The 22,929-nt window shown below is 41.9% G+C and overlaps 1 protein-coding gene across 1 annotated transcript in view; it reads left to right on the top strand.

Moving 5' to 3' along the window:
* The first annotated feature begins 14,521 nt into the window (after positions 1 to 14,521).
* HIPK3 (homeodomain interacting protein kinase 3) overlaps positions 14,522 to 22,929 on the top strand; it is a 49,779-nt gene continuing 41,371 nt past the window's right edge. The window contains exon 1 of the mRNA XM_010020881.1: positions 14,522 to 15,600. Within this exon, the coding sequence (XP_010019183.1) occupies positions 14,522 to 15,600 (1,079 nt within the window). The remainder of the gene's footprint in view (positions 15,601 to 22,929) is intronic.

Genomic DNA, 22,929 nt, shown 5'->3' with positions numbered 1-22,929 from the left:
CGCGCTGGGCGGCGGCTGGAGTCGGGCGGGGAGTGAACGGTGCTGCGGGGCCGATGTAAATAAACACAACTGGAGAGGAAGTTGGCGCTTTAAAATTTGGTCAGTGCCCAAAAACTAGCTGTGTAAAAACAGAAGCGGGGGGTGGTGTTACTGCTGGTGGCTTTAGCGTAATGATTGCAGCAGGGACTGTACTGGGTTTGTGCTGGTTCTTGATTCATCGTGGGATCAATTATAGAACTGGCAGATGCGTTTGCATGTGTTTAGCACTGTAGGAAATGGTGGGTTTGGTTTTTTCTTTTTAAATTTTAATTTACATTAAGCTTTCAATCGTCAGTGCTCTGTGCTTACGCGTGTATAAATATCTCTCTTTTGAGGCTGTATTTTTGTTACTAACTGTGCATCTGACTTGGCGCCAAACCCGGCGAGGGTTTCCTTTTTTGTTAACTTGGTAAGTTGTTTTGAGATTCCTAGGCTTGCCTTCCCAGGAATCATGCGGCTCCCTGATGTTTTTGCATCTTACTGCTTGTGTATAAACTTGTCTATTTTAGTTAATTGTGTATCTTTAAACTGTGGGAAAATGTGAAATTGACATGAGAGAGAATTGCGTTGAGTAGAGCTGCAGTTGTTGATTACAACGCATGTTTCTCCGGTTGTTTTTTCCCCTTCGTATTACCTCCCATTACATCATTTGCAAAAAGTTTATGCTGTGATTGGTTTCACAGGAAGCAGAAAAGCTTGGCTGGGCTGCGAGGACTGACTTTGTGACACAATAATGCCGTAACAGTAAATTGGCTGAAGGTTTCTATAAACGAAGTTTAAGATCACGCAGTAGCTATCTAATAAGCGTGGCAGCCAGCAAAGAGATTAATTAAGCACCTGGAAAATAGGTCAGGGCTGTATTATGGAGCAGCACGGTGAGATCGCAAATAAATAGAGCAAAGTGTTAGCGTGGACTTACCAGGGGAAAACTGATCCTGGTAGAACAGCGGCGGCTGCTTTATCCGCGCTACCACGAGCCATTTATGGTAGCGCGCGGTGAGATGGTGTTTATCATCATGGAAAACAGGAATTCAGTGGAGTTTGCATCGGGTGTGCTTACTGCCAGGGACTTGCGTTGTGGTGCGAGCTCTGCTGCTTGCTCAGGGGCTGGCAGCAGTTGTGCTTGTGATTGTTTTTCTCGTAGCTACGTTTGGCTAGGTGCTCTTAATTCCAGTGGTGGAGGTGTGTGGCTCCCCAGGCTTGAGAACTCTTTGTATTCAGAGAGTATTCACCAGCTGGAATAAAGTTGCATCGAAAAATTTCCTGGAAAGCTGCATCTGACCTGGGGTCTCTGCTGGGACCCGTGATTTTTTTTTCTGTTTCAGGTTTTTCGTGTTTGCATGTTTCCTCCGTCCTATCTTTCAAATAACTACCTACAAAACAGGGAAATGAGACCGGCTCCTGCATAATGAGATGCCAGAGACAAAGGCAGGGTGTGGGGAGGAAGAGTGAGCTTTCAACTCGTCCTGCAGAAGACACAACTGCTAGAAATATTAGAAGATGTGTGTGCTGCTTTTCTTGCTGTGTGCTTCGACTTACAGCAGTTGCCTCAAAACGAGTATTGTTTTGGAGGTGCTTTTTCAAAAAGCATCTGTCAGCTTGATCATGTCTGTTCAAGGGGATGGGATGCTGAGCAGCACTTCCAGAGGCAGCATTAGCTTATCAGCTCCTGGGTAGAACAGAATTAACTACACTTAATTCTTGTGATAATCCTAACCTCAATGTGTATGAATGTCAGGCTGTGCTTCTCCAAGCTTGTGTGTTTAGGGATGCACCTCTCTGTGCTATTTCAAGGGGTTGCACTCTTCCTGGTTTTAGAATGGTTTTCTCTTTAACAGTATACATTCTCTTTCTTGTATCTTCCATTCTGCCTGTGTGCTGGTTATAGCAACAAAGATACTTTTGACAAAACATTGCGTTTTGAAACAGGAATTTTATAGTTGGCTTTTTGTGTGTGTGTGTGTGTAGGGGAATAAAAGCATTGGTAAGGGGACCAGCACTGTTGTGTGAGGCTGAACGTGTATTTCAGAGGAACGTTAAATACAGAAGGAAAACTTCTTTTAGTTGAGCTGAATCTTGCTGTTGCAGTGAGGCCTATGAGGTGTTGTGGCACACGACTGCTGGGCACATACAGAATAGTTATTGTAGGCAGTTTTGTTTTCGGCATGGAACTTTGTGGAAAAAAACAGAGAACATCCATGCTTTTTAAAATTCTTTTATTAGACAAGCCTTACTCTTGCTGAATATGTGATGATCTCATTCCATCTGCAGAAGCATTACAGCTGAGGTAGACTGCTCTATCGCCTAGCAGCAGTGTGAATCGGGTAGAGAGCAGGCCTGGGAATCAACTAGTGCTCCTCGACCAAGGGAAGAAGAAATGTGGGAGTAGGATGTGCTTGTTGTGATACCAGCACTCCTCAATTACACATCACTGTTGAGTTTTGTGAAACAGTGTCCCTCTTTTATACCTCAAGAAAGCTTGTTTGTACCTTCCTGTGTTTTCTGAGTTTCTTCAGTTCTCTGATGGTGTTACAGTATTCCAGTTACAGGAGAATTTCAGAAGTCTTGGCATAGGATTAATTTGATGAAGAAAACATCCTTAGCGGTTCCTCGCTGAAACTGTGAAGCTCCTGTAGATCTGTTATGTAAACTCATAGCTGGTCAAATACTTCTTTTCAGCTGGTCTAACTATGACATTTTCTTGCCTTTAAAAATAAGGGTCGTGAGAGTTGAGCTGAATGCTGGGGAGCTTTTACTAAGTTAGTATCTCTATTCCTGTATCACTGAAATACTGTTTTTCTTCAGATCTCTTGACTGAAAATCTGAGACGGAGTGGAAAATGATGTATTGCTTTCAGTCCAGGTCTTGGAAGAAAAGCTCATTCTTTGGGTGAAGTATGAGATGGATCTCTTAAGTATCTGAAACTGTTTGAGAACTCTGGTTGGGTTGTGCGTGAAACCAAGTATGAAGGAATTGGCAAGGATGAGCACTGTTGGAGACAGCTGATAAGTGTGCAGCACACCTTAAATGTTGATTTAACTACATCTAAAGCACCTTTCTATGTGCAGTGGAATGGGTTATCTTTTCTGACTTCTGTAGACAGTGAACACCCTCTATTCAACCTGAAATAACCTGTAATGAAGCACAAAGCCTGGAAAATCCTGTTACCTGTTCTTGGCTTCCGTGCTTTCCCTCCATAGACCATTCGGAATATAAAAGAGACAGAAGTTCTTGAGATTTCTAGAGAAATTGAAACTCTCTTTCTCCTCAGAGGCACTGAGTGACAGGTGAGCAGAGGAACAACATGTAATTGTGAAAGTGGGTTGTAGTCTGTGGCTTTAGTTGATAATGTAGTATTTCGTACAGGATAGGTGTCATTGTCCTCCCTTCACCCCCTTGATTCTTCAGTTGTTTTATTTTGATGTAGTGAATGTTGGGAGAGATGGCAAGAAGTGGTGTGAGTCTTGGTTTTAGATGCAGTTTGGGGATAATCTTTGTACAGGTTTGTAGTATTTTTTCACATAATGTCACTATTTTTTTTTTCCAAGCAGTGTTTTGATATTCAGCTTTAATTTTGAGAGTGGTTAATTTTCTGACAAAGTGGGGTTAATCTCTGGTTTAGCAGTTTTGCTTGGAAATGGAAGGACAGCCAAATAACTGGCGTGGTTTCTAAGCAGATCAATTAGTTTAGTTCTGGTTTGGTTTGGTTTTTTTTTTCCATACTCAGTGACTTGGAATAAGTTTAAGTTCAAGATATCTCTGCTATTAACTTTTCATATTTAATAGTCCCATCATTCAGTAAACTTTTTGTACAGTCTTTTTTCCCCTTGTGTTTTCAGGATAAAGTAGGAAATACTCCTTTTTGGAAGTATGGCCTTTTCAGCTCTACTGTGACCTACAGCAGTTGGATACAGCAGGATGAAGCCTAGAAAAATGTTAAGTTCACGTTCCACAACACAGCAATAAGACACGACCCAGTGAAATATCCAAAGACAAAACAGATACAAGAAATATTTTCATATACTTTTTAATATGATCAAAGCTACAGCAACTATCTAAATATTAAAAAAAGTAATTGGATCCTTATGTAAAGATAATTATTATTGCATGTCGTAAGACTCCCATTAAAAAATCCTATTTTTAAGATCAGTAATCTTAAACTTGTGTGACTCCATTCTTGCTAAAATAATTTAACAGTTCTAGAAAACTATTCTAGTGCTTTTAAAAGCATGTTAGAAATTAAATGTGATTAGTGCTTGTCATGTAGTAAGTCAGCTATTGTCAAATGAAAATCCCTTCATATTTGTATAAACATCCCTTGCTGAATATGTGTGGCTCTGCAATAGCTGCCTGTTCAGAGTAAGTCGTGGAAAATGTAGGGACACAAAAGCTCAGATCCTAATACCTATCCAGAGTCCCATTAACATCATCTTCCTTAGAACAGGAGGATGTGGCTGCAGTCAGAGCTGCTCATAGCCACTTCCCATACAACCACTCTCTAATCCACTGACCTGAGCATTTCTTGCCCTTCTTTGTACTGGAGGCTCTGCTCCTTCAGGTGACTGCACTGTGGTGTCCTGCAGCTGGTTTTATGTGGCTGGGACACTTCTCTTCCAAGACATGAGCTTGGTAGGAACTTAAATTGCTGGATGAGACAGATTTTTATCACAAAGCTGAAGCTTGGCTGTTGCCTTGCCTTGGGCAAGTCATGTCCAGTACCTGAGAGAACCTGCTTTGGGTTATTTTAGGAGTTTTACTTTAATTTTACTTGGCTCTTGATTAGAAGGTGAACCATGAGATGGAAGTGTGTCTCCTTACCTTGTGCTCACCTTGTCGTGAAGCCTGATGAGGCAAGACAGGAAAACTGTTCTCTGTGCAGAAAAATCTGCCAGGAGGACAAGTTCAGCTGGCATTGCAGTAACTGGTGCAGCTGTCCTTTGAGTGGGGCTGCTGGAGTGTTTTCATTGCAAAGATGTTTGCTGCTTTTATTAGTGTGACCAAATCCCTCCAGGCCCACTCCCTTGGGTCTTTGGATGTGGATGTGGCTTGGAGCAACCTGCTCTAGTGGAAGGTGTCCCTGCCAGTGGCAGGGGGTTGGAACTGGATGAGCTTTAAGGTCCCTTCCAATCCAAACCAGTCTGTGATTCTGTCATTCTTTGAACTGCCCTCTGAACCTTTCCCTGATGTGGCTGGTACGCGCCAGAACAAGTGTGAGCCCACAGAAAGGAGCCAGCACAGGCGCTAGGTCGCAATGAGAAGGCTGTTGTAAATTCAGAAACACAGAGAGAAAACAAACGTCAGTACTGACAATCAGTACAAAGTTATTCTTTTTTTTTTTTTTTTTTTTTAATAGTTTCTAGCAGAAACATAATCCTGGTTGAAAATTTTTTTTTTTTTTTTTTTTTTTTTTTTTTTTTTTTTAAGAAACTTTGGGTTTTAGCTGGTGATTTAAGCTACCTCTGGAAGAGAACAGTAACCACTAGCATCAGGTATTCACAAAAATGATCTATATGCACAATTTAACTGAAACTGCAGTAATTTACGTAAGCAATTTCCTTCTTCATATGTAGATATAAACCCACACTTACTCTCTTGTGTTTCCACAGTCTCAGTTGTTTACTGCTCTGTTTTGCTTCTTTGTCAGTGTTCACAAAACCTGGTGTTAACCTTCACCTGATTCCACTGGCTTGAGTAAAGTGTACTCTTTTTGTTCCCCTCTTCCACAGGGTGCAGGTTTTGCCTGTGCTGGTACACAACAGTTGGTGGAACTTGCACTATTTCCAGAAGGCTTTTTTATTTGTTTCTTCTAAGATGTCTTTCTGCCTTTTTGACTGAAAAGCAGCTCATGTGCATCATTGCCTTGTAAACTTCTTCCTTCCTGTGTTTTCCTAGAAACTTCGGTCATCTGTTACTTTCTACCCTTTTCAATTATTCTGTGTTTCCTTCCTTCTTTATTAGAGCAGCTTGCTTGTCTGCAGTCCCTGTTCTAGTTGAGAAGTTTTTTCCACAGCTTGTTTTTGAAGCTTTAAACTATTTATAGGGGTAGAGGAGGTCCTCACAAGATCATTATTTTCAGTGTTTGAATCTGTTTCATATGGGAATTTGGTGTTTGGGACCTTACTTGTGAAGCCTTTTGGAAGGAGCAGGCTTTGTTCCAAAGAGAAGAAAAAAGCTCTTGGTGTCCTCTTTCCTTATCTATGAATATCAACTTACTTTGTGATTCAAGAAATTAATTGGTATTCAGCCTAATAGGAATGGATTGCTTTCATGAGATTCTAAAGGGTTTTTTTGATACCTTTTCTTTATGGCTTTTGAAATGATGCTTTGGGCTAAATTCTCCCTTTGCCTGCGTCAGCTCTGAGCCCTGCACAAGGACATGGTGAGTTCTTCTCAAGAAACCTTTTGGGCGCTCTTTGCAGCAAATGTTCCTTGAGACTAAATGTGTTCTCAAAACTTAGTTGATGAGATGTCTAAACTTTGCTTCAAAGATTAAAACGAGTGAAAGTTTACTTCTGCTACAAATAGAAAGATTATTAAATATGTAAGGGAACCCAACAGAGGAAAACCTTGACACATTTAACAGTATTATGCTCTAGCTAGTGGGGTCATATGCTGCCTGTGGTCTTGCCTTTCTTTTTGCTTACTTTCTGTATAGTTAAATCAGTAAGTTCTACTGTGTAGGAGAGAGGGAGAAACTTCTTGCACTGGTGGCTCTGGGAAATACTGTAATATGGGTTATTACAGTTACTGATCCATTAGGAGGCAGAAGGCTGAGCCTTCTGTGAGAGAATATGCATTTCTAACACACTGATTTCTTTGCCTCTAGGAAACTCTCCTTCTGCATGTCTTTAGAAATGTGAAAGAAGTGGTAAACACCTATTTTTTCCCTCTGTTCTTTCTTCATTGCTCTACATATGCCATGTCTAATTTATACAGCTGTTTTCAGTAAGCAACCAATGCTGTCTCCATGATGTTGTTGCTCACAATGCAAGTAAAACACCTGTTACAGAACAGGATAATACTTAAACCACAGTTTTAAGTACAGAATTTGTATTCTAAAGAAAATAATTAGGACTCTGAAGAGTTTTCATTCTGTGCGTATATAACCCTTTCACACCCTTCTGTGTGATAAATCCTTTCAAACGTAGACTTTGTGTGTGTGTGTATACCTCAGTATGTGTTTGAAAGTTGTTACTGGGGGTAGCTGAAGTGACTGATCTGGAAACTAGCAGGCAAAGACAAGCGTGTCAGATAAGGTGTCTTCATTCTGATTTAACGGTAAAAGAATTAAACCAAAGAAAGGCTAAGGTTCTTATTTACTGTAATGTTTTGGTTGCAGAAGGAATTGAATATGATCTAGGCATGCTGTCTTGGCACCTCAGAACGTAAGTTCATGGTGAGCCTGTTGGAAGAGTGATGATGATTTTTCATGTATTTGGGGAAAGTTGTAGCTCAGATGTTATCTACTGCTGGGTGGTTCTCAGTGTGTAGGAGATAGCTTTGCATACCTCCTGAACTGTACTCTTTTGGGGCAGTGGACCCTGATTTGTGAATTTTTCCATCACATGCCAGACTCGATGAGCTCGACAGGTTACTTGTGTGTGTGCTCTTGCAAACTTCATGTGTAAGTCCTGTGGAGGAACAGTAGTTTTGTGTTGTTGTACTAGTGCCTGCTTGGTCCACTGAAAATCTTTTGTAATAGGAGGGAAGAGGATGATTTTGAATGAACTTCCCTCCACCTTGAGTAGTTTAGAGGACTTGATGAAGAAACAACTTTGTGAAAGTAGTTTCTTCAAAATGCGTGTGCAGGTGTTCTGGCATGCCAGCGATGCTGGGGACGTGAAGCAGCAATGAGTTCAACAGCCATCTAGATTTATGTTATAGGAGCTGCATTCGATATTGTCTAGAGCCATTCTAAAATGAAACTTCTTAATGAATTTCTTAGCTGGGTTGGTCCACTTCTAATTCTACCCAGCAGACTAAGAATGCAAAATTAAGCAATGAAATACAAATAAAACGGCTGAAAATAAGAAGGAAAAATTGCATACATATTTATATAGGAAGTTGTGGTTGGGTGTCTGTGTTTTTGTTGTTGTTGGTTGGTTGGTTGTTCAAAGAAGTAGTTTGCCAACGGGCAATTAGAGCTAAACCCCTCTACCAGTGTGGGGTTTTTTTTTCCTACTTTATGGAAGGTGGCAGAAGCATTTGGAAATACAGCAAGTGTGGCTTTATGTCCTACTTCCGTACTTGCTGTGATCCCTCTTGCTACGTGGAAGAGCAAGAGGCAGTAGCAGTAGTTTGACTAAATCCTTCAGCTCTGTGCTGTTGTGCAGAACCTGAAGGTGTGGGCTCTCCTAAACACTGCTGGTAGGGACCGTTATTTTGGTGTGCCTGCTGGTTTTGGGTTCAAAAAGAATTAATCTCTTAAAAGAAGAGATTAGGCTGGTGAATCCCTGGCTGGTTGACACACGCCGTTTGTGTTGATGGAGGCACATTCTGATTTGGAGAGCATGCTTTCACTGGGGGCTGGTGCCCAGTACTGTGCTGCTTGTGCTTTCTTTTCAGTTGCATAACAGCTTCTTGCCCATCAGAAAAAAACCCCAAACCTTAAAGTATTGTTCCATTTGTCTTTTTAACCGTGATTGCGTCATATTGGTATCACAAGATGCAGCTTTTGATGTTCGTGGAAAATACGGATATAGCAGTTGTATCCTTCAGCGCTGCTACTGGTAGATACGACAGCATTCAGTCCTAGGAGTTCATTCAGGTACTTCATGTAAAATATGTTTGTGTTCAGTGTATGGGTCAGTTCTGTTTCCAAGTATTGAGACAATGGTGTGGTTGAGATGAGTTCACATCACACTCAAAATGAACTTTATTTTCAATTTCTGGTATCAATGCAACATTTGCAGTGCCTGATTAAAAGTATCTTGGATGTTGCCCAAATATAAAGGCAGCCCTGTAGCAGTTTTCTTAGGTGGGTAGTAACTATGTTTTCCAGCTGCAAAATTGGATCATGTTGTCCTCTGCTTCCTACCAATACTCACTCAAAGCTTGGAATCAACCTCTGGCCTTGCAGCCTCAACCTTCACCACCATGCAGGACTGAGGTTTCATGTCAAGTAAAGGCTGCCAGTGGCTCAGCTTGATTTTCTTGGTGTATGCTGGGCCAGAATTCCTGAGCTCTGAAATACCTTCTGTGTGTTAACTGAAGATCAGAATTATGGCTTTTATCACTGGACTTCTGTGGTTGCTATGCCTAGAATTGGGTGCTGCCTGCTTTGGTGAGCTGGCATCAGAGCTGCCTCTGCAAAGATGCGTCTGCATCTCGCTCTTCTCGGTGATGGAGTGTATGTGTGTGCCTGTGCAGTTCATGTCCAGAATTGCCTCCGTGGTCATGTGAGGAGACAAATCCTATGGCACGTGTTACTTGAACCACATTGGTGCTTTCTCCTTTGCTCCGCTTCCTCCCTTCCATAGGTCAGAGATCTGGTTTCGAGGTGGCCGGAGCAGGGGGGTATTCAGTGAACTTGTATCTCTTTACACTTGGTACTTTCTATGGATGTGTGTTTTCCTTCATAAATTGCATGAAACTTCAATTGCCAGTGCTTTGTTATGAGTTGTACAGCTGGAGTAAGGGAATTCCTCAGGGCAAACAGTTCATGGGTGTGAAAGTGCTCCCATCAGGACAGCTTGTACAGCTCTGTATCCAAAGCAAACAATAACAGAGAGGGGCTGCTACTACCACTAATAAGGTTTCTTCTGGGAGGAAAGAGAGGGTGGCTAATTCAGCTTCATGTTTGCTAAATAACTTGAAAAGTTGGGCGGCACCTCATGTAAAAAGTACAATTTTTGTTTTTGTATTTTTGGGAAAAATGACCGCTGGTATCTCACAGTGTTCCAAAGTGATGCATAATGTAGGCAAAAGACTTAAACGCTACTGCTCAAGTTGTGCATTTGCTGGAAGTTACTGAGCTTTCAGAAAGCCTCCCTTGATGCCCAACTGCACTGTGGGGAGGGTGTGAGTGTGTTGGAACTGGCTCTCACTGATGGAGGCTTGAAAGAAGTTGGAAAACAAGTTTTCTTGAGTTAAACTGTAACTATGGTATTAGGTGGCTGCCCCTGGCTAGGCTTTGCCTGCTGGGGGTTTTACTGCAACAGCAGCAACACGGTGATTGTGCTTTTGGGGACAGTTAAAAGGGGCTGTTTATTTTGCAGAAGAATGAAGGGTGTCGTGACAATTTCTCTTCAGCTCTGCTGCAGTGGTTTTAATAACTTAACTACTTTGCTACCTCTCCCCCCGCTTACTCTGTCATGGGGAAATGTGAATTTATAGTTAATTATTAATGGTGGTCAGACCTGGAACAGCCTGTGCTTCTCCACATTGTTAGTCTGCCAAGTTGGTCATGTTTGTGAATTTGCCTAGAACTGCTTGAAAAGGCTGGAGATGTAGTGTTAAGAAGCTAGTCAAGAACATGGTGACAGTTAGGTGAATGTTACAGAGATGTTGCCAGAAGTGCCTCATTTCACTGAGCAATGTCTGCATGTTTCTCTATTTCTGCAGAGAGAAGCTTGACAGGGGTGGGGGGGATGCAAACTGTGAAGCACCTCCTGTTTATTGTCATTGCTTTGTGAAAACATACTTATTCATTTCTTTAAATGAATAAACAATGAATTTACAATTATTTAAAATATGTTTACTTCATTACTTTGTTCAAATTTTCTTGAGCAGCACAGAACTGCAGAATTCACAGTCTTACTTACGATCAAAATATACACAGTTTGTATAGTTTTATGTCTAATAAGCCAAGTAGAGCTCCCAGTTTTCTCTGCTTCCAATTTAGAGTCGAGAAGACTTGTTTCCTTTGAAGAAAGCCTACTTAGAGGTAATAATACAGTTGGTAGGTGTTTCAGGACAGGCTTTCTTTTCCAGATCCCCTGCAATATTCACTAGTAGGGAGGTGGCACGTGAGTTGTGATGCAGCAGTCTCAGTACTGGAGCAAAGCAAGCTGGAGAAATCTGGAGCCAACTTCAGCTTGGGAGCAGTCACTGCACTGGGGTAAAGTTATTGTGGTCATCTTGCACTTGGGAAAGGACAAGAGGGCTTCAGAAATGTGTGCAGGGGGAATGGGCACATTGCTCTGAGACTAAAATTGAATCAGGCCCAAAGCTGCTGGAGTAGCTGGAGACTGCCTGTGGTCTGTCCCCTGGGCACTGCTTTTCAGCCATCTTCTGGTGGGTTTGGATGTTCTGCTTTGGTTTGCACCCTGGAGAGGTCTTGTGGTGCACACATTTGGGTGTATTTTAGGTTAAACTTAACTGGAAGATTGCACCAGATGCTTATGGGCATTCAGGCTCAAGTAACCTCGCTGAAATCGGCACAGGAGGTTTGTCTTTCCTTTAGCACCGGCTGCTTTGCGCTACACATCTCCCTCTTACTACGCTGCTGGACTTCCCATGTCGATACAGTGGGACAAGACTCAGTCTGTATGAGGCAGCAGTGGTAATAAGAAGCTGCAGAAAGCTGTATAAGCTCAGGGAAATGATTTGTGAGGAGGGGGGAGAAAGAAAGATCCATCCTGTGGTGGGTGACACCGTGCAGGTTATTATTTTCTTCTATAGAAGACCTGTTTAAAAAACCCCAAGAACAAACTAAACAACCAAGACCCCCCCCCAACATCAGCTCTTTACCCTTTCTGGTGTAGCTGTCCATAGGATTATATTGTAACCTGAATCCCACAAAACAGTAAAAAAAACCCCAAACCCTGCAAACATACAAAACCCCAGCCAAAAACTGTCACCCCCAAAACCCCACCACCCCCAACCACAAAAAAACTCCCAGCAAGCCAACAAAAAAGCTCCCCCAGCGTGGTAGTGCTGTTGTAGTTGGGGGTGTTGTGATATCTTCCGTTTCTCTAAAGGCTTGTTGGGCAGCCCTGATGTCTGGGTGTGGGGCGAAATCAGGTTTGTTAATAAACTTTGCTTCTCAGAGTGAAGACCTCCAGCAGCCGGTTGTATTGGACGGTTGCATGTTCTGGGGTATCTCATTGCGTATATGCTCATGTGTAGTAAAGAGTGTACTTCTGTCTGAAAAGTCCTTCTGAGCACTGCTTATGAGTGCATGGCAGAGGTCTTCAAGCACTCGCAAGTGTAGGATGCGACAGGATTTTAATGTGCCTGTTTCTCAGGAGTGCCTTATTCCTTCGTTATGTAAAATACTCTTGCTTCTGCAAATGAGATTGTATCTTGAAGTGTATATTTAAAAAAAGACAAAATGATGGGGGTAAAGGGGAAGGTGAGAAACGAATGCTTGTACAAGAACTCCAAGGCCATTTTTACTTTCCTGTAGTAAAATCTGGCTTTTTTTTGGTTCATGTTTGCATCAAAAGTTCTTTTCCCAGGGTATGTAATCCCTTTTATTTAGTGCCTTCCCCCCCCTCCCCCTCCTCCTTTTTTTTTCCTTGGGATTGCTAAAAATGTTCTCATAATAACTCGATAAACACTTCTTATCTGAGGACAGAGCTGTACGTGTGGTCAGAGTTCAGAGTCATGTAGTTAAGCCTAACATGCAAACCCCAAAAGGTGATAGCCTGTTTTTTTCCTCATCCAACTGAAATCAATGTTAAAGAGAAAGCTGGGAGTGCATGCTTCCAGTCCTTCTGGAATGGTTTCAATAACATGAGCTATAGAAGCCTTTCATGTTTTTGAAGACCAGTGATCCCAACAGGCTCAGGAAGGGTTTGAGTGGTGTTCTGGCTGTGCTGGAGGACTGGCATTCCCCTGTTCTCTCTGCCAGGGGGTGGTTGTCCTGTCTTCAGAAAACCTCCTTAACTGCAGTGTAGGTTTATCACTGCTTTTTCCAAGTCATCATCTTGAGAGTTAGTCTTAAACCCTTGCTGTGGAGCAGAGGGCCAGTGGCAGTCCCTAATATTGGGTAGCTGCTGGCCGTCTCCAGCTCTCTACATTGACTGGCTCTGGGCGAACAGCTTTGCAAAGAAAAGGGATTTGAAATTTTCTTCTACTGCTGGGGCAAAACCTATTATAGGATGCTAAACTGAGATGATGGTATGATGATTTTAATTGCTCTTAGGATGCTTAAATGTTAATTTGCATAAATCAAATCACAGCTTTGGAATAATCATGCCATGTGTTTGGTTAGTTTTCATTTGATCAGTCATTGTAATGTCTGGCGCAAGTTTTATGGGACTTATCTGCAATTTAAATACCCATTGCCAGAATCTTCATGTGCTGGGTGTGAAAAAGTGATTGAATTAAAAAGTACTATTCTCTCAAAGAATTTGTCTTTGTGAGTTGATCAGACTTGTATAAGCCAAAATTTCCCTGAAAACTTGCAGTCCTTTGCTATTCAGTGCCTTTTTCTTAGGGTTTAGCGTTATGTGACCTGACAGCTCTGGAAGGGGACGCAATAGGGTGAGTGCAGATACGAGAGCTGGAAGGTGCATCAGCTGAGAGGTGGGGTCTATGCAATGTAAAGGGGAATTGAGATTCCTTATCCTGCATGTGGGCCAGCTACTGCTGCCATTGCCCTCCTTCCTCTGATGCTCTGCTGGCCACCACAGTCTGCTTCATGCCTGGGAAAGGGAGGTACAGTGAGGAGCATGTCCCTGCTTTCCATAGAGCTGGTGTCCTGAGTCAGGGACAAATTAGGGGACTAATCCTGTGCAGAATGGGGCTGCTGTGCTCAGGGGCTTCCCAGGCAAGCAGGCTGCTTCCTCCTATGAAAACTGATACATAAACTAATGCAAGGGGATGCTGTATAACTTGGGGAAACTACTGGTTTTGTGACTGGATTAGATTCCAGGTAAATTACCAGGTAAATTAAAGTGCAGTGAAGTTGCAATTGTTTATGTGAACACACACATGCCTCTGTAAGGTATTTTGGGCTCTGACAGACACTCTGATTGCTTTCTCTTCCATCATGGTGAAATTCTTTGAGCTTTGACAGTTGTCGTTTGTTTGTGTGTTCTCAGAAGCCTGATGGTGCTTACGATGAGTAGGTCTGATACCTTGTGGAACAGGCAGCATTGGCTCACAGTTAAGAGCTTTTCAGTTATTTTAGATCATTGTTGATAAGTATTTGAATTATTTAACTTTCGTTACTGAATGTTTTTATGTAGAATTTTGTTTGTTTGTTTGTTTTTAAGTGAAAGCTGAGTTTTTAATAGCACAAAGGTAGTTCCTCCACTTGAAAAATGACAGGTAGTGGCCTGCTGCAGGCTGTCTCAGTCATAAACTGACACAAAAGCAACTACGGCTGTGACCTGCTGCTGCCATGGTCCTTGTGTGCACTGGGAAGGCACGGGGACCTTGCTGTGGACTGTGGGAAATTTAACACAAAGTACCTTCAGGCTAGTTCGTTTGGAAAACGTACTCATGTCCTGTTTTTTTGGAAGAGGAAGCTGCGTGGAAATGTAAATGCAAGATTCTCACTTGCTTTTTCTTTTTCTCTCCCTCTGTAGGTATGGCCTCACAAGTCTTGGTCTATCCACCATATGTTTATCAAACCCAGTCAAGTGCCTTTTGTAGTGTGAAGAAACTCAAACTAGAACCAAGCAGTTGCGTGTACAACGAAAGAACCTACCCCCAAATCTATGTGAATGGTAAAAACTTTGGAATTTCTCCCCACAGGGTTAGTACATTCTTTCAGACTAAAAATCCATTTGACAGACCTCGAGGACAGAACTTTTTGTTGCCGTCAAATGCTGTTGCTTTAACAAATATTGCAGGTGCTACAAAAGTGTTTGCGGCGTGGGCACAGCAAGCTCAGTTAGAGGCACCTCGGGCTGGGGCAGATACCCTGGAAGGGCCCCAGCGATGTGGATTGAAGCGTAAGAGCGAAGAGCTGGATAATCAAAACGGCACGATGCAGATTGTTGATGAACTGGCCATCCTGCCTGCAATGTTGCAAACCAACGTGGGAAACCCGGTGACGGTCGTGACAGCGGCTGCGACTTCAAAGCCAAGTGGTACAAGTGGAGACGGAGATTACCAGTTAGTACAGCATGAGGTATTGTGCTCTGTGAAAAACACTTACGAGGTTCTTGATTTCCTTGGGCGAGGGACCTTCGGACAAGTCGTGAAGTGCTGGAAAAGGGGGACAAATGAGATTGTGGCGATCAAAATCTTGAAGAATCATCCTTCGTATGCACGCCAAGGACAAATAGAAGTGAGCATATTAGCGAGACTAAGTACTGAAAATGCTGATGAGTTTAACTTTGTGAGAGCCTATGAATGCTTTCAGCATCGTAACCATACTTGTCTGGTTTTTGAGATGTTGGAACAGAATTTATACGACTTCCTGAAACAAAACAAATTCAGCCCCCTGCAACTGAAAGTAATACGGCCTATTCTGCAACAGGTGGCCACTGCACTGAAAAAACTAAAAAGTCTGGGTTTAATCCATGCTGACCTCAAACCGGAGAACATTATGTTGGTGGATCCTGTTCGGCAGCCTTACCGGGTTAAAGTAATAGACTTTGGGTCTGCCAGCCATGTATCAAAGACTATTTGTTCGACCTATTTACAATCTCGGTATTACAGGTAGGTGTAGCTTTTAATGGAATAAAGTTTTAGCAATTATTAAAGTTAATGGCTTAAATAATTACTCTTCCAGATAACTAATAATAACTTGGAAAACATAAGGATCATCTTAAAAAAGTGTAGGTCATACTGAGATTAAGTGCTCGGTTACCATTTTAAATGTGGATACTTGCTTTGAATGTTTTTATGGTGGTGGTTTTTCCTGGAAGTCTGCTTTGGGTTGCACTCTGAAGTCATCGCTCTGCTGTTATTTTGAGATCTCTGATGAGACATTTTAAAAGGAAAATAAAAAAAAAAAAGTTGGCTTTCAGTTGCTTGATTGAGATGCCTTTGATGCCTTTCCTGCCTCCCTGATGTGATGATTTTTCTCTGTAAGCAGCTGGACAGTGTACTAGAAGTGCTATGTTTTCTATCCTGTTGCCAAAGATTATGTAAATGTCTCTGTTTTTCTCCAGCACTTGTAAATATTTTGCCTAGTTCTTATAAACTCCATTCTGACTGAGTGCCTTCAGCAGCTGTGAACTTCAGTGAACCTCTGGAGTTAGTGAGCAACAGGATACTTAAATATTTGCGGTGATACCAGGCGAACATTTAAAGTGATTTTTGGTACTTGATTGCATTCTATATTGACCTCAAAATGGATGCATAGTTTTTGTTTTGGTTTTTTTTTTGTTTGTTTTCTAATCCTTTCTTTGTACAGTTATCCAGTCATCGTGGAGTTAAAAAGCTATTAATATTTAGCATCTTCTGAAGTCCTTTTGATTTCTTTAAAAGCTGCAATTGTCTCGAATGAAGACCTCTTTCAGTTCTGCTTTGCATCAGTGGCAATAGTATGTCCTGTGTCCTGCCTGTCTGCCGGTTCAGTAAAAAGCTGGTAAACTAGCACAATGACTAATTTGAAGAAAATGTGAACTATTTTAGAACTATTCATGTTGGAAGGGAAAATTCGTGCCGTGCAGTTCTAGGCTTGATGAAGTTAGTGATTGGCGTTCATGCCAGAAGAGTCTAACTATTTTTTGACTGTAGCTTGTAAACAAGAGCACTTCATGTACAGCACTTGCATAAAATATTCGAATTTGTCACCTGCATTTTTCTATTACTTAATTACAAACTACAGCTAAGGGTTTAAAAACTACCCAGAGTTCGTCAACAGAAAACTAAATTGGGAAACCATATGGATTGATGCATTCCCACATTATACAACAACTTGGGGTGCTGTTCCTTTGCATCTATGCTTTATGTAGAATTTGGACGTGCTTACTAGGAGCAGGTCTGTATGCTGTGCAGTGTGCAACTCCTTGGCACCTTGGTGGCGTTTTCGATAAGTGTATTGCATTACATGCACTGAAATGAGAGTAAATAGGGTTTGTTGTGGATGTACATTCAAAAATACTGTGTCCCCACCACCCCAGGAATAGTACTTGGGGGTGTATCTGTTTGTCTTGGCTCAATAATGTTCAGTGATAATCGTGTTAGACTCACAGAACATGTGCACCCTAAAATTCCGGAGTTACTAAGCTGCTTTGCAAATACTCAGGCTGTCAGTAGAAGATCGTATTCTTTTATCTTGTATAGTTTTATACTCCTTCTATAAGGTAACATTTAAGTCGGTATGTTTTTTTGTAAGTAAAAAGGACATATAAAAAGGTCTGTCTACTTGGGTAGTTTTGGTGTTAGTTTAAGTATTGGTCAGGGTAATTTTGAAATTGACTTTATTTTGAAAAAAGAAAAATTATATTCCAAAATTATTTTCAGCCAAAAGTTTATGGCTGAGAAGATTTACTTCTGGAAAGGTTTTTGGGATGCTGGATTTCATCCTGGATGCAGAGCTCTCTACTGGTTACGTGATTCAAATTAACTCTTGTGCAGCGTGGCATGCGGTTTCCCAGACTTTATTGCTTTGGAAGCACCTGACTAGTGTAAATAAGACCAAAAAATATGAATTTGATCCAAAAGGACTCAAAATAGATGATGCTAGGGAAAGTTGAAGAGAAAAGCATTAGAAAGGAATGAGAAGGAACTTCAGAGAACATACTGTATTAAGATGGAATTTATTTTGCAAGAGATTGTGCCTTCTTGTCAATCAAACGAGCTACTTGTGAAATGTAACTGTACTGAAATGTTTTCTGTATTAGAAGAGGGTGGGAGTGATAGTGCAGGTTTGACTTGTTTGACTATGGCGTGTTGAAACAAGCCCTTTACAAAAATCAGGCAGCAATTGGGACATTGAAATCTATGTATTATTTTTTTTAATTTCCTTTCAGCTCAGTGGGGCTGTGTGCTCGTGTAGGTTATTTAGCAGGAAAACATTTGTTTAAGTAGAGTTTTATTTAAAGCTTCGAGCTGAATGAATCCAATTAGAGTTCAGACTGGAGACATTTTTTAGAGAACGCTTGTTCCATACAGCACCTCTTTTATCCGCATGATCCCATGTGTGTTCTTGAGCACAGCCTTTGCAGACTGTTTCTGTGCAAAGCTGTGTGTCTACCGTTGCGAGCCGTACCTGTTAACCCCTCTTGGTGGGGATCCTGGCATGGTCAGAGATGACTGTGCATGAGATCTGGCTTCACCAAGGAACAAGCACAATGCAATACTTAGACATTTGTATGGATATCTTGTATGTAAATGTGGTGTGAACCTGGCCTTTTCTGATGTACAAAAGCACATAGCCAGGCCCAAGAATTTAAAGGAAAAGTTATTAAGAAACGTTTTGTTTTAAAATTACTATTTTAGCATCTGAGGTCTTTGAAAAGCCTGGACTGAAAAGCCCTTAAACAAGAGCGCAGGCTGGGAGGGCGCAGGGCTGCGTTCCCACAGCACTGAGATGCAGCTTCTCAACCTGTGGTGCCAGTGCCGTCCCCATCCCTCCTGCTCTCCCTCATCTGCCCGTGCTGATGCCAGCTGCAGGAGGGAGGGATGTGGCCTGGGGAAAAGGGAGGAACTGTGCTTTCTGGCAGCTCTGGCAGCTTATGCCACTGTCATTTCCAAGGATAGAATCTGTACTTCTTCTATGGAAGGTGTATGCCCAGCAGTGTCTATAGAGGTGTTATGTTGGGTGCCCAAGAGAAACCCATAAAGAAGTATTGCAAAAGTGAATAAAGGGTTGTTTGTTGTTGTTTGTTTGAAGAGAGATTGTGAAAACATGAGACTAATAGGATTTTAAAAGGGTGTAGAGAAGCAGAAAAATGGAGACGAAGTGGATGGAGTGATGATGATCTGATGTTTTCCTGTTTCTGTTTCAGCTTTGTGAAGCAAAGTGATAGTAGGACGATGGTTAAAATGAGTTTAAAAATCTCTTTTAGACATTTCATTACTTTTTTCGGAAACTTCTGGCTGTTACATATTGCTAGAAGTTAGAGTATGGGTATGAATAAATACCAAGCACAATACATGTCTCGAGTCTCAGATTGTTATGTTTGTTTTAAAGATGAAATGTTACTCTGAATACTCTATCCTTAAAAGACAGTGTCTGTGCTTACATGCCAGTTTTATGTTGGTTGGGATTTTAATAGCTGTGGGCTAGAGAGAGCTGGTATTTGTAGCCTTTTCTTCACTGCTGGCCTCACATGTTAAAACTGTTGACCTTTTATGAATGATCTAAGTAGGTAAATAACTAAGCAGTGTATACATTTTGGAAAGAGGGGAAACCCTTACGTACAGTGTAGGTGCTCACACTTTGTCATACATGGGAATGGTATGATAAGTATGTGTCCTGGGTTCAGCTACAGCAGTATGTTGCTGTCCTTTTGGTCAGCTGTGCCCCAAATCACAACAAGGGGAGTGATGCCTCCAAAATCATCCTCTTACCTAAGCATGGTGCAGGTTGTGAAGGAGGGGAGTCAACATGTTTATTTCTAAGGCTGGTGTCTTGTGCTCGTGTGGTGAGGCAGACAGTTTTCTGGGGGTATGTTGTTTCCCTCTGGAAGTGATTTTCCTTTGCTGTGCCTCTTTTCTGAGGTTAGATGTATTTAGAGAAGCGAGTGTCAAAAGAGGGGCTTCCAAATGGCAGGCTCCAAGGCGCAGTAACCTCCACCAAGAGTTGAGTGATTGGAAATGGTCAAGGCAGTGTTGCCTATCTGCCTTGGGAGCTGAGTTGCTTTCCTTTCTGCTGCCGTGAGAAGCAATGGCCTTCTCTGCGTTTTGTGTTTGGAGATAACTGTTTAGGTCTGGTTTGAGAGCAGACCTCTTCTTTCTTCTGGTACTCCCCCCAGGAGCGTGTTTTTCAGAGAAACTTCTGTTGAAACATGTATGATTTCCCTTTTGCAATAGCTGTGCCAGCCGTTAAGGTTCCGTGTTACTCGTTAGCCAATACCCAGAGGACAGTTAGAGATGCCTTCTGCACATCACTGTCCTCTGCAGCATTCGGCCATTGTGCAGAGTGGGTGAAATTGTACTTCAGAGGTGCACGGGTCCATGTAATGGTAACATCTGTATGGCAGGGTTTGGTAATGAAGCCTCTTCTCTGATCCTTTTCTTCTCCCACTTGTTGCTTTGCTGTAACACCAACTGAACTTGTAAGATATGTTGACAAGTTGGCATTGCACGTTGAGCATAGATCACTAACGGAGAGCTATAGTGTGTGCAAAGCTTCATTATTTCTGGGGTTTCCTGTTGGTTTTGAGGAGTTTTTCAAGCGGAATCATCTTCTTGTTGATTTTAATTTGGGTTTTCTTTTTAAAAGACAGGATTTGAAAATGATACTTCAGTAAACCTTACAAAACTTGTCATTCATAAATTCCATCTAATATCATGTACTGCACAATAGCCATTCCGGTGTAGGAGAGAGCGTGTGACTTCACTGCGTGTTCCTTACGCGCAGCTTCCAAAGGGAGTTGAACAGTTGCTGCTTCACTTGCCTGTGTAGCTGCCCCAGTGGTTACGTTTCCTGTCTTTTGCCTCCTGTCTCCGAAGGAAACATCTGCTTCATCAGACTGTGTCAGGTTATACTGCTGTTAGAACACAGCTGGAAATCTTCCTGAAAACATGTTTTGAGAACAAGCAGTCGGTTTCCTGATGGAAGGATGCTCCTCTTGGCATCCAGCTGTCTAAAAACTGCTGTTCAGCATAGCCACATTCACTGGGGAAAATGGAAAGCAAGCAATCTAGTTAATGTCCATATAAAATGGGCACCAGCTGAACCTGTAACAGGCTGATGGACAACTTGAGTGGTGCTGGCCAAATGGAAGGTGTCTGGTTGTTAAGGGATGCTTGAGGCAGAAAACCATTTCCAAGCCTGCTGGTGACAGCAGTAAAACACAATCCTAGTTATTCAGCGGTGTGCCCAAAAGGAAAACCAAATGATGTGAGTAGGTGTGCTCAGCGGAGTCGGCTTGTTCCTGAATTGGACGGTGCTATCCTCCCTGCAGCCTTCCAACTAAGGATGGTCGCTAATCAACAGAGTTGTTCCAGACAAAATGCCAAATGTCACTAGTGTTGCGGCAGAGCTCAGAGAGATGGAAAAATTGTTGGATGTATTCCTGTTGGATGAGAGCAGGCTTTTCCCCCTCCTCTCCTCTTACCCTTCTCTCCCATGAAGGATCAGAGAGGATGAAGGAAGAGTGGCAGTCACTGTGTCGTGTGGTCCTGACATGGCTTTCACTCACCCAGTCAGTTCTTCCGCAGCTCAGAAGAGTGGTTTGGTCCTCTGTGAGCTCTTCTGCTTTAAAGGGATTTCCAAAAGGAATAAAGCAGTTGGAATTGTGTGGCTTAGTTGCTGCCCTTGCATTGAGCTGCAGCAAGGGCTACGTGTGTGCTCTGCAGCTGTTGCAGTAGGACAGCTTTTCGTTTGACTTTTTCAGCTTCACACTTAGTTTCCGAATAAACCACCGACAGCTTAGGCTGATTTTAATGGAATTTATTTCATCTAATACACGTTCCTTCAAAATCAGAACAAAATTCTCGTGGCTGTAAATTTCTGGAGAGGCTTGTTTTTGTACTGGCCTGTAACTTGATTAAATATAGTCCTTGTCACTCTGGGGACTCCAGAGATCACAGGCTGACAGTGCCTCCCTAGAGCAGTTTTGTTAAACTGAATGTTTTCTTTTTGTAGGTTAGGATTGTCAGCAGGATGGGTTATTATGACTCAGTAACACATCTGCTGCATTGAGTTACTTGCTGATTATTTTCTCCTACCATCAGATCAACATGCAACTTAAATGCATTTTAAATGTGAATATATTTTCTTTATAAGGGAAGACCAAAGGAGAAGTGCAAAATTGACATGTCAAGAAGCAACTGCTTTTTCAAGTCCACCCATTGCTGTCACATACTTGAAGTTTCTAAATAGGCTTTATCTAGAGTGGGATGTCTTGTTTTTCTGCTTTCACTATGCCTAAATTCTTGCTTTTTTTTTTTTTTTTTTTTAAAGAAATTTGGGGTTTAGATGTTAAAATGAGAAGCAAAGCCCTGTTAATAAATTGAGTTGCTGTCCGTCAGGGAAGTGCAGTATGCGAACAAGCTAAAAATGCCTCTGTAAACAACTTGCACTTCAACATGCTAGCAGATGTTATTCTATCACTTTGAACTGTGCATCACTGAAGTGTATTGGTATATCTTAAAATAGTCGGGGGTGGTGGCCAGAGACTCTAGACTACTATAGATGGTGAGGCAGTTTTGCTGCTGCAGTGAAATAAGCCAGAAGTACATGCTGCTAAGGTCGTTTGCTTGCTCAAGGTCAGCATGTTCAAAGTCAGTCTGCCAGACTTGCGCTCATGGTTACTGTCAGGAGTCCTGATCCTGCAAGGATTTGCTGTTACAAGTGAATTGGGACACTTCATAATGTTTTCCTCCGCTTTAGAATTGCAGGGCTGTGGTTGCTGGTTTATTCTCTTATCTGAGCAAAGAGGACATAATGTCACGATAAGCTTTTGTGGCTTGTGTCTGAACAAATTGCTATATTTGTCTGGCAAGATTTTATTTGCATTTTTTGCACAGTGCTCATTAATCGTTTAACTGACTTCCCATTTTAAACCTCTATTTTACCATTAATAGGAACTAACCAAAACCATTCCAAGTATCCTCCAGGAATGCAAACCTTAGCTCATCATAACTTCATGTTTATATAGCTGTTGATAAGAAATGTAGTTTCAATTTTCTCTTACTTTTTAGTCAACATAATATGGTATGTTATACCTTTTCAGTCTCTGCTCATAGAAGCAAAAAATAAGAGTAGATATTTTGGTAATGGTGTGGGCTTATTAGTGGTGTTTTGTTGGGGGTTTTGTTTTTTGTGCAGTTTTTGTGCATTTTCTGTGAGTTGTGTAGGAGCGACAACTTAAATCAGAGTTCAGAAAATGCTTCTCTTGGTCTTGAGGTTGCTTCATTTTGAAC

The sequence above is a fragment of the Nestor notabilis genome, unplaced genomic scaffold, assembly GCF_000696875.1.
Source record: "Nestor notabilis isolate BGI_N333 unplaced genomic scaffold, ASM69687v1 scaffold5918, whole genome shotgun sequence".
NCBI classification, from domain to species: domain Eukaryota; kingdom Metazoa; phylum Chordata; class Aves; order Psittaciformes; family Psittacidae; genus Nestor; species Nestor notabilis.
This window is presented reverse-complemented; position numbering and strand designations above follow the sequence as displayed.